We start from the raw sequence: 11,988 nt of genomic DNA on the forward strand, positions 1-11,988 counted from the left end.
AAGACAGTGCCACGCACGCACGCACGCACGCACGCGCAGTGTCGAGACAGGCCGGGAGCCTTCGTTCACTCTTGTATTCCCTAGGTCCTGCGCGCCAGGCACGGTGGTGGGACGGGGATGCTCGAAAGCCTTCCTCGTTCCTGTGGCGGAAGGAGATTGGACTATAGGATTTCTGGTGAGGTGGCATTGCCTTCGATGTCAGCACTCGGTGGTGTGAGATTATCTGTAAGAACCCTGAGCAAGTCTGGGGGGGTCAGTGAAATCTTCCCAGAGTTCATGCCATCCTGGATATCCAAGGTGAGTAAGGTTACTACTACTAGGCTAGCGAGGCAGCGCAGGCGCAGTATTCCAGGCAGGGAGGCCACGAGCAAAAACAGCGCGATGCGTAAGAGGCATGGTCCCTTTGAAGAACGGAGGGAAGAAAGGGTGTGGGAGCAGAGTCCTGCAGGCAGAGTCTGGAAAGGTGGGCAAGGGCCGACCATGCTGGACCTTATTGTTTATCCTAAGAAATTTTTGTCTCCTTTTTCTTTGCTAGAAAGAATGATCTCTAGCTTTGTGGTACTTTGCGGTTAACAATGAATTGTTGCCATTAACTTTAACAACCTGTGAGGTCAGTAATAGTTTTATCAGCAGAGGGAACAGATGCTTGCAGAAGTTAAGTATTTTGCAGTCATTAAGTAGCAAAGCTGGGACTTAAACCCAGCTCTACGTTATGCACGGTCAGTCATTATCAGAATTAAGCATTACCGAGTGAATAAGCTGTATCAAAGGTCACCACAAGTTTTCTTTGAAAAGAGTTCTGCATTAAAAGTCATCAAAAAATCGGTCAAAAAATGCACACCATGTTACAGAAAATCCTAATATATGTTCCCCATTATTCTACAGCATGCATTCGCATTGGGGATGGGATGGGGAAGGAGATTACCCTCAAGGGAACAAAAATTGGTCCTTGGGGGAACTGAAAAAATTTTAGATGTTACACATATTAGTGGCCCAGCCAAGTTTAATCCTACCCAACAAAATCTTATTTTTTAAGGGTTCGTTTTAATTTAATCTCAGGAGAGGCAATAACAAAAAAAAAAAAAGTTAAATGTTGTGAACCCAAATATCCATCGATTGATAAATGGATGAAGACAATGAGGTATAGATAGACAACGAAATATTATTTGGCCATTAAAAAAAATGAAATCTTGCCATTTGCAACAACACGGATGGAGCCAGAGAGTATTATGCTAAGTGAAATAAGTCAGAGAAAATACCATATGATTTCACTCATATGTGGAATTTAAACAACAAAACAAATGAGCGAAGGGGAAAAAAACAGAGAGGCAAATCAAGAAATAGACTCTTAACTATGGAGACCAAACTGATGGTTACCAGAAGGAAGGTGAGTGAGGGATGGGTTGAATAGGTGATGGGGATTAAGGAATGCACTTGTGATGAGCACCAGGTGTTGTATGGAATTGTTGACACTATGTTGTACACCTGAAACTAATATTACACTATATGTTACTGGGCTTTAAATTAAAACTTTAGGGGCACCTGGGTGGCTCAGTTGGTTAAGTGTCCAACTTCAGCTCAGGTCATTATTTCACAGTTGGTGAGTTCAAGCCCCACATCGGGCTCTGTGCTAACAGCTCAGAGCCTGGAGCTTGCTTCGGTTTCTCTGTCTAGCTCTCTCTCTGCCCCTCTCCTGCTTGTGTTCTCTCTCAAAAATAAATAAACATTAAAAAAAAAAAACTTTTTTTGCAGTAATGGAACCTCCAAATTTTAGTGAATCAACCAAAATACAGATCACATTTCCTAACTTCCTGTGCAGCTAGGTGTGACCACATGAATAAGTTCTGGCCCGTGGAAAGTGATGAGTAAAACTTCCAGATAGGTCTGAAAATGAGAAACATGCCCTTTTTCTGCCATACCACCATCCTGTCCCTGGAAAGTAGACATGATGGCAAGCCCCTTTGAGCCATATACTAGACATGAACATATACCTAGACATATACTGGGGACATGAACCTAGAGATGATAATAAAGCAAATGATAGAAGGAGCCTGAGTTGGGGCACCTGGGTGACTCAGTCAGTTAAGCGTCCAACTTTGGCTCAGGTCATGATCTCGCAGTTCGTGAGTTCAAGCCCCGGATGGGGCTCTGTGCTGACAGCTCAGAACCTGAAGCCTGCTTTGGATTCTGTGTCTCCCTCTCTCTGCTCCTCCCCTGCTCATGCTTATTCTCTCTCTCTCTCTCTCTCCACTCTCTCAGAAATAAGTCTCTCTCAGAGAGACTTAATGCAGCAGAACCACCATACAAGCCCTAGTCCACCTGCCTCTGTCAGGGAGAAATACACTTCTGTATTAGTCACTATTAATTTGGGTCTCCATTATATGCAATTAATCCCTTGTTCCTTTTTAAATTTATTATTATGATTAAAAAAAACATAGCATCAAATCTACCATTTTAATCATTTCTAAGTGTACAGTTCAGTAGTCTTTAGTTATATTCACATTGTTGTACAACTGATCTCTAGAAGTTTTTAATCTTATAACCCCGAAACTCTTCACCCACTAAAGACTCATTTCACCTCACCCTTTCCCCCAGCCCTTTGCAGCCACCTTCCCACTCTCTGTTTCTAAGATTTGACTTTAGATATTTCATATGAATATTGTCCTTTTGTGACTGGCTTATTTCACTTAGCATAATATCAAGGATCATCCATGTTGTAGCATGTGACAAGATTTCCTTTTTTAAGACAACATAATTATGTATATATACTACATTTTCTTGATCCATTCAACTGTAAACGGACATTTGGGTTGCTGTGCCTCTTGGGTATTGTAAATAATGCTAAGATGAACATGGGTGTGCAAATATCTCTTTGAGAGCCTGCTATGGATTCTTTTGGACATATTCCCAGAAGTGGGATTGCTGGATCAAATGGTAATTCCATTTTCCATTTTTTAAGAAACCTCCATATTTTTTTCCATAATGGCTACACCATTTTATATTCCTACCAACCGTGTACAGGAGTTCCAACTTCTCTACATCCTTTCCAACACTTGTTATTTTCTGGTTTTTGATAGTGGCATCCTGATGAGTTTGAGGTGATATTTCACTGTGGTTTTGATTTGCATTCCCCTAACAATTAGTGATGTTGAGCATCTTTTTATGTGCTTGGGCCTTTTGTATATTTTCTTTACAGAAATGTCTATTCAAGTCTTTTCCCGCTTTTTAAACCAGTTATTGGAGTTTTGTTGTTGTTGTTGTGTTACAGAAGTTCCTTATATATTTGGATCTTAACTCCTTATCAGATATGTGATTTGAATTCATTCCATTGGTTCCTTTTTTACTCTATTGTTTCCTTTGATTGTAAAAGTTTCTAAGTTTGATGTAGTCCCATTTATCTTTTTTCAACTGGTCCCTATACTAACTAGTCTAACCATTTTAAAAAATAATAAACTGTAGCAGGAGTGATACAAAAAAAAAAAAAAAATGAGCTTGCCACAGTAGAAAATGACCTGGTCCCTAAGGATATTAAGATGCTGACTGTTTAAGATTTTTGGGTAGATAATACAGAAAAAATAAATGTAGCCATACAGAAGGATATTATAAATAGTAAGAAAATTTGGAAAGTGTACTATTTATCTGGACTTTAGTATTTTCTGTCTGGAAAGCACATCTCCAACCCTCCAACCCTTGTTGTGTAATATTCATTATGTAACCTATTCTTCACCCAGGTGAGTAGCTGTGATTTTGCTAAAGGCTGCTGGTGATGCTGATTTCATATCCTTATAATAAACTACCCATTTATGTGAAATGGAAGTAAAACATGCAGAAATTCCCTTGGATATGAGAGTAGGGTTTCCCCCAGCACAATTAAGTTTGTGGTCAGTTTAGCTACATCAGCTAAAAATACCAGCCAATCAGAGTTTAGGAGAGAATTGAATTTTCCAAATAAATGATTCCCAGGAGCGTGTTCTCTATAGAAATTCTCAGGCTTGCAATCCAATACAGAAGTGATTCAATAGAACTCCATTCTATCACTATGAAGAAAAGTGGTATTCCTCTTTTGTTGAGTATCATCTTCCTGACTCTGCTTGGCGGTCAAGGTAAGGGGTTCTGAGTTATATTAGGTTAGTAAAGTTAGAGATATAAATTTCTATTGAAGTCTCTTGATTTGCCCAATAAAGTTGATTACATGCATCAGATAGTGATATAAGTCATTCATGAAAGGTTCTCAGTGATGTAGTTGATTGTCCAAAGTTGATTTTTTTTCCTGAGAGAGAGAGGGAGAGAGGAGGGGGTGCAGGTGAGCAAGAGGCAGAGAGAGAGCGCAAGAATCCCATGAAGGGCAGAGAGAGGGAGAAGGAGAGAAGCAGGGCTCACACGAAGTGGGGCTCACGCAGAGCGGGGCTTGAACTCACGAACCGTGAGATCATGACCTGAGTCAGAGACAGATGCTTAACCTACTGAGCCACCCAGGCATCCCTACAAAGTTGATTTCTAAGACCTGCTAAGTCAAACATTGATCTTCTCAGTCTGGATGTGTGAATTCCTGACATGTAGTAACTGTTCAATAAATGCCTGTTGAACGGGGTGATAATGAGGTCAAAAGGTTTGTCCCCTAAATCATTTTTATAGCCCTTGATACTGTTTCTTGATAAGTATGTCTGTGGTTAACCAATTAAGGGTCCAATAATCAGGTCTCTAATCTGTTTACTAACTACCATTGGGCAAATTAATGAACTTTTCTAGACTTGAGTTTCCTCAGTTGTAAAATGGAGATTTATAGTCATGCTTTTACTACCTACCACTCGATGTGTGGCATATAGTAAGCACTGAGTAAATATATGTTGAATGAATGAAAGAATTAAGGAATGAAGATAGTGTATTTCAAAGGGTTTTTAAAGGTTTAAAGCACTATCAAAAAGCAAGGCAGTGGGGAGGATGAGGATGATGGTTGTAATTTGTTATTATAAGTATAGCTTTCTGTCTAAAACCAGCTCCATTCCCCTAATGTCAGTAATAAATGGCTTTGGGAGTTGCTTAAGAAATTGTGGTCCATATAGCACACATGAATCAGGTGTGTGTCTGACCTGTGATAGGCATTTGTTAAATATTGCAAAAATCTCCAGGGGCGCCTGGGTGGCTCAGTTGGTTAAGTGTCCAACTTCAGTTCAGGTCATGATCTCACAGTTCATGAGTCCAAGCCCCACATCAGGCTCTGAACTGACAGCTCAAAGCCTGGAGCCTGCTTCAGATTCTGTGTCTCCCTTTCTCTCTCTGCCCATGCCCCGCTTATGTTCTGTCTCTCTGTCTCTCTCAAAAATAAACATTAAAAAAATTTTTTTTAATTTCCTTTCTTAAGGTTGTAAGATATGGTAGTTAAAAGCAATGCATTTGGACTCAAAAAAACCTAAACTGAAATCCTGCTCCTGCCCCCAAAAGCTAAATTACTGTGTTCTTTACATAACTTCTTTGAACCTTAGCTTCTTTATCTATAAAATGAAGATAATACCTCCTTCAGAGTTTGTGGAAATGATTAACAGTGTGGGTTCACAGCTTGGGAGCCTTTCTGGTGTGATCTAAAACGGGCCTCCTTAATCAGAGGGCAGGGAGAGATCAAAAAAGAGGCAGGCCACTCCAAGTTGGTAGGTTGCAGTTGTAATAGTATCAAAGGGAACTTACATAGGAGACTTGTCTTGGGTGCCCACCAACCCCTAAAAACTTATAAAGAGGCCCTAACTTGGCTTAGTCATGTATGCAATGCAGGTATTTTCAACATCACATCACTATCTCAAGGCTGTGTCCTTGGCTTGGAGAAGCCTCTGGGAGCCAGAAAAGCAAGAGGAACCCACATTCCAAGGACAGGGGAGGGGAAGAGGAGTCTCCTGGGGCCCAGGTCCAGCTCATAGGTCAATTAGCAGTAACCTTTTTTTTTTAATCACTTTCCTCAACAGACAGACACTAATGTGACAGTAATAATCATGACTAAGTCAAATGTATCATTTTGATGGATCACCTAAATTGAGACTTTGCCTTGGGGTGCCTGGGTATCTCAGTCTGTTGAGCATCTGACTCCTGGTTTCAGCTCAGGTCATGATCCTAAGGTCATGGGATGGAGCCCTGCATCAAGCTCCACTTGAGCGTACAACCTGCTTAAGATTCTCTCCCTCTGTCCCTCACTCTAGCACATGCTCTAAATAAACAAATAAATAAATAGAGACATTGCCTTAAATCAATGTGCTCTACCTTCTTTCCCTTAGGAACCCTAATAATGAGGAATAGACGCTGTTTCTGCATCAACACCAGCCAAGGGACAATCCACCTAAAATCCTTAAAGGACCTTAAACAATTTGCCCCAAGCCCTTCTTGTGAGAAAACTGAAATCATGTAAGTAACAACTCATCCAAAACACATGTACCATATTGGCAGGAACATTAAATTTAGTGTGAATATTAGCCTCAGAACACTTGTTCAAATTCAGATGGTTTCCCCTTCATAAATCTGAGCTACTTCTTTTTTTAGTTCTAAATAATAAGGAACTTCTGGTAGAGATTAGAACCAAGGATAATATATTATCAAGCATGTAGAAAATATTTAATGCAGATAACCCAAAAGAAGAAAATAAAAATCATTTATAATTCTACCACCGGTGATAAATGCTAGTCACTCCTTGCCCTTGTCTTCCAAATTTCCCTTATTTGCATTTGTGTGCATATATAGATGCCACATATATATACATATACATACACAAAAATAAAATCGTACAGTATGTACTCTTACAGACTGCCTTTTTATTAACACTATATCATGAACATTTCCTCATGTCGGTAAATCTTCTATAATACCATTTTTTCTGATAATGTCATTGTTAATGGCCAAATTATATTCCATCCTATGGATGTACCATAATTTATATGAGCAATGCTTAAATGTAGATTATTTCCAATATTTTGCTATTGAAATCAAACTGTTACTGTGGCAGTATTGTGTCTTTAGTTCTTTCCTATTAATAATAACTTTTCATGGGGTGTTATATGGAAGTGTTGAATCACTATATTGCACACCTGAAACTAATAGTACACTGTTAATTAGAATTTAAATAAAAAGTCAATAATAACATTTCTAAAGATTAGAATCACTAGTTTCAGTCTTTTGAAACCTAAATCAAGGCTGATCTATAGAACAGGTATTCATACCCTCAGATTATACAGAGAAATTAAAGAAAAAAATTTTTAATTGTTCCTGGAGAGTCTGCTGTAATTTAAAAAATTCAACCAGTCTGTTAATCGTGTTTCAGAAAAATATTTTACGTTTTAGGGAGTTTCATTAGAAAATTTAGCATAACTCATGTTGATTTTCACAGTTTCTGCAAAAAAGTAGCTATATTAACAGCTTTTCTATTTTGCTTCTTCACTTAAACATAAATAACTATTTCCAACAGAGCAGCACTAATATTGTCATTACATATAAGTTTAAGTTTCTCTTATTGCATATATCAGTTGGATTTTTTTAATTTAGGGCTGTGTGCTATCCTAGAAATTTGCCCGAGTCCCCTCACTCACTAAGAAAACGAAAAGGCAGGAAGGAAGACTGGAAGTCTCAGATGCTTATTGTGATAACACAAATACATTCTAATTGGGGGACTTCATTCTGAGAGTAAGATGAGGAATTTAAATTATTGAAGGTAAAATAAATCTTGTTGCTATTTCCTTGGCAGTGTGACAATGAAGAATGGGGATCAAACGTGTCTAAACCCAGATTCAGCAGATGTGAAAGAATTGATTAAAGAGTGGGAGAAACAGGTTAGTGACTAGGAGGAACAAAGTTTTCTTTCTTTTAGAAATTAACTTTTGAAGACAAAGAATTTATGTGGTTCCTTTAAGGGTATGTTTTTCATTTATGTTATTGCGCTTCTATCTTGTTCCTAGAATAATGTCATCACTGTGAGGTATAATTGTATTTTTGCATGTAGTATCACTTGTCTGTCTCCTCCACTAGAAGTACATGTGTATTGAATTGAAAGGTAGACACTGAGGGTGGAAAGGTAATAAAGTATAAGCCCTCCCTGATGTAGCAAATGCACTAACAGTTATAGCACAATGTGAGAAATATGAAATAAAGATATGTACAAGAGTCTTGAAGATTATAGAAGGGGTAATTAATTTTGCCAGAAGGAGGAGCAGGGAGAAAGTGTTAAGGAAGACTTTTCATATGACTGGGGTCTTGAAGAATAAGTAGTTCACCAAGAGAGTAAGGACAGCATGAAAAAGAAGCATAGACCATGAGAGAGCTTGCTGTATTCAGGGAGCCTCAAGTAATGTGGCTGGAGTTGTATGAAGGGAGTGAAAAGTAGAAAAGTAGACCAGGACAAAGTGGGAAGAATCCTGTGTAATGTGCTCAGAGGGCCACAGAATATGTAGCTGGGAACTTGGCTTCAGGAGTCTGACAGTCTGGTGGTTCTGCCACATACTAGCTATACAACTTTGGGCAAGCCACCCTCTCCAGGCCTCCCTCTCCTCCTCTGTAAAAAGTGGATGATAATAGTACCAGCCTCAGGTTGGAGTTTGGACAGGTGGGTTGTAAGCAGAATTAGAGTAAAGGCAGTAATAGGCCAAGAGAATAGACAAAAGAAGATCAGTTACAAGGCTGTGGCCTCCTGCTCAAAGTCAGTGATGTAAAGAGAAGCAAAAGGAGCCCCTCTGAGAGTGAAGCAACTTTAAACCAGGTTTGAAGACTTGAAAACAAAACAAAACCACAGTCTGGAAAGTCCAAATATAATGTAAAGAAGGAAAAATGGTAAGATAAAGAAACATTACCCTTGTTTTCCTTCTCCTTACAGGTGAGCCAAAAGAAAAAGCAAAAGAAAGGGAAAAAAATTCAAAAAAGCAGGAAAATTTTTAAAGTTAAAAAATCTCAACATCTTCATCAAAAGAAGACCACATGAGCAACCACTTTACCAACCTTATACCCAAAAGGTTCTTCTTAATTATGATGAAATAATTCCAAAAGGAGATGGCATCTTAATCCATAAGCTTTTTATTTGGAAATTTTCAAGCATTATTATGAAATTGTAATTAAAGCTAGAAAGTTGCTTTTGAAATCTAAACATTAAGAATTGTTACAGGCTATAGTTTGACTTTGTTCTTCTACCTCCAGCCAACTGAATTCCGTCATGCTTAAGACCACGGTCTTAACACCCACATCTGGACAAATGTGCACACAATCACATCCTGTACACAGTCGCATCCCACACACAACAGCTGCTTAGAAGATCAGCCCTGCACTTCCCACAAATTCCAGCCCCTAGAGAATATTCTGAGGCACATGTCGGCAAGCCCCAGCCCGTCAGCATGCTAATAAGCCTAGCAGTTTGGAATCGAGATGGACCTCACCAAGCTGCCGTGGCCATCTGCATCTGTATTTGAATCTGCCCACAGGCCTCACAGTGTATCTGACAGACCCAAGCTGGTTGTTTCTGTGGGCCACCACTGAAGAACACTAGCACTTGGCTTTCAGAACCTTCTGTCCAGCTTTTGAGGACATTAGACTCCATCATGCCTGCCCACGCTGACCTTATTGTTCACCTTTGCTTCAGTCAAGCCTGTTCCTCACCATTCTACCACAATTTAGTGCCTATCTCTGCTATAACGTCATGCTCTCATTCACCTGGGTCTACTCCTTTTCACTCTTATGCTAGCACTCCATAGGAATGCCTTCTTCTCCCCACTCATCCTCATTTGACCCAGTCTTTGATTCAGTTTAATCCTGCCTCTTAACTAAAATCTTCTGGACACTTGGATTATTTTAAAACTCCAAGTTCACTTGTGTTCAATACCACATAGGTGAACACTCAATTGTTTTCTGATTATTTTTTGCATGTTTATTTCTCAAACCAGATTGTCAGCCCCTTGAGGGCAGGGACCACAGTTCATTTCCTTGATTCTGTCACCATGCCTAGTATACTATGAACTAGGTTTTGAATAATTTTTTAATTACAAATTTTACAAGTAGGAGGGCAACCAGACTGCCTCCTCAGGGCAGGATCTGGCTATATTGGCTACTCCATAATGTCTAACCCCTGGTAACCTCTTCTACTCATTATCTTTACGCCATTGTCACTGCAGGAATAGGAGCTGATGCAACATTCTTGTTTTATGACAGGATGTTAACTTCACCTCTCGAACAAACAAAAATGCTTAAAACACCGGATATTCTGAACTATTTTCATAAAATAATACAGGATGCTGAGTATCACAGAATCTTACAATAGGAAGGAGCTTTCCTGTCCAACTTTTACCCACCTCATACAAAAATTCCTTTAATACTATTCCCGGGACAAGCCTCAGTTCTCTATGTCTGACAAGAAAACCACCAAGTTCCTTTTGAAAACTCATTTTAGATAAATATAAATTTCATTCTCAGTTTAACCTATTTCAGAGTTTGTAAAGTATTGTGATTATCAATTGCCATGCCAGCTTTCATGAAAAAGGGGGAAGGGTATTAAGAAACCAAGAGCTGGAGAGAGTAGCAAATCCTGTTAGTGGTGGCATGGCTGGTGCCCAGTTAGCCTCAAAAGGGCTTGGAAACCCTCTTGAAGAGGAGGTTCAGTGAATTATGTAGGAAAGGACATCTTTGGCCAGAATTTAAACTTACACCTACTTTGCCAGATTTTGTCACTTCTTACACTGCAGGTGATTTTTAGTGTTGCCCAGCAATGATCCCACCCAAACAGCATCATATCTAATTGTGAAACTCTTTAGCTCCTTCCATGAAACCCCTGAAAACTCCACACGTTTCATAGTTTGAGAGTCTGTGACCCAGTTCCCACAGGTAAAGTGGACAGTGTGTAACAACCAGAGACAACATGTTTTGACTAAGTACCTATGACATATATGTACGTGATAAGCATTCATCATTTATATATATATATATGTATACTCTCTAAGCAAATAATTATTAAGTTCAAAGCAGTTCTGGCATATATACCTTGTACTTTGAAATATTTTCTTTCTTTAAAGGCAAGGGCATCAATAAATAGACCATTGATCAGAAAACAAATACTGATTGGGGCACCTGGGTGGCTCAGTTAAGCGTTTGACTCTTGGTTTTGGCTCAGGTTATGATCTCACGGTTCATAGGACAGCATGACAGCACAGAACCTGCTTCAGGTTCTCTCTCTTCCTCTCTCTCTGCCCCTCCCCTGCTTTTGCGCATGCTCGCTCGCTCTCTCTCTCTCAAAATAGACCTGCATTTAAAAAAAATACTGATTTTTTTAATATCTTGGACATGCACCTCAATCATTGCATGTTTAACAGTAATTATTAGATGTCCTTTTTCATTTGTTTCCATGTCAGATAGGCTATAGTTGAGATAAAGACATGGAAACCCTTTATAGAGCTCTTTGGAGACAGAAGAAAAACTTCTATGGAAAATATGACAACAATGCCTTATAACAACATTGATTTTGAAGAGTTATGTAGAATGCAATTTATTTCCTAGTCCTGAAAGTTAATGCTATTCCAATGAGATATAAACCAGGAAACCAAAACTGTCCTAACCCTTTTTCATATCCTGAAAGTATATATATTGAAATATTATAAAGCCTCAAGTAGTTATGATGGAGCTCTAAACATAACTTCTTTAAGGGTCCAGGAAACTTAGGCTGGAGGTATTATGCAGTGTGGACTAAGAAGGTTGAGAATGAACAACGGATATCAGCCTTGTACATTTGAAGTACACTTGAGAGGCCAGAAAGGTATGATGTTTGGGCAGGTAGCAGCTGCTGATGGTGGACATGACTACTCACAAGGGCCTTAACCTAAGAAACTACAGGATGCTGTGAAAAGAGCTAAGATTCTGGATTCTGAGATATCTTGGTTAAGATCAGAAGCCTACCACTTATTAGCTATGTGACCTCAGTTCAAATATACTGTTTAATCTCCCTATACACCAGTTTCCTTATTCAGGATTGTTGTGAGGAACTGGCCC

The 11,988-nt window shown here is 39.2% G+C and overlaps 1 protein-coding gene across 1 annotated transcript; it reads left to right on the forward strand.

Annotated features, from left to right (window-relative positions):
- The first annotated feature begins 3,983 nt into the window (after window positions 1-3,983).
- Window positions 3,984-9,106, forward strand: CXCL9 (C-X-C motif chemokine ligand 9). The gene is made up of 4 exons (XM_047856158.1): window positions 3,984-4,103; window positions 6,261-6,387; window positions 7,718-7,802; window positions 8,840-9,106. The coding sequence occupies exons 1-4, from the start codon at window positions 4,040-4,042 to the stop codon at window positions 8,942-8,944; spliced, it is 381 nt and encodes a 126-aa protein (XP_047712114.1). The 5' UTR covers window positions 3,984-4,039; the 3' UTR covers window positions 8,945-9,106.
- The last annotated feature ends 2,882 nt before the right edge of the window (window positions 9,107-11,988 follow it).

This window comes from Prionailurus viverrinus, chromosome B1 (assembly GCF_022837055.1).
Source record: "Prionailurus viverrinus isolate Anna chromosome B1, UM_Priviv_1.0, whole genome shotgun sequence".
Taxonomy (NCBI): domain Eukaryota; kingdom Metazoa; phylum Chordata; class Mammalia; order Carnivora; family Felidae; genus Prionailurus; species Prionailurus viverrinus.

Coding starts and splice junctions, on each gene's coding strand:
- CXCL9 (XM_047856158.1), top strand. CDS start 4,040: ATGAAGAAAAGTGGTATTCCTCTTTTGTTGAGTATCATCTTCCTGACT. Junction 6,388..7,717: donor TGTGAGAAAACTGAAATCAT/GTAAGTAACAAC, acceptor TTTCCTTGGCAG/TGTGACAATGAAGAATGGGG. Junction 7,803..8,839: donor TTAAAGAGTGGGAGAAACAG/GTTAGTGACTAG, acceptor TTCTCCTTACAG/GTGAGCCAAAAGAAAAAGCA.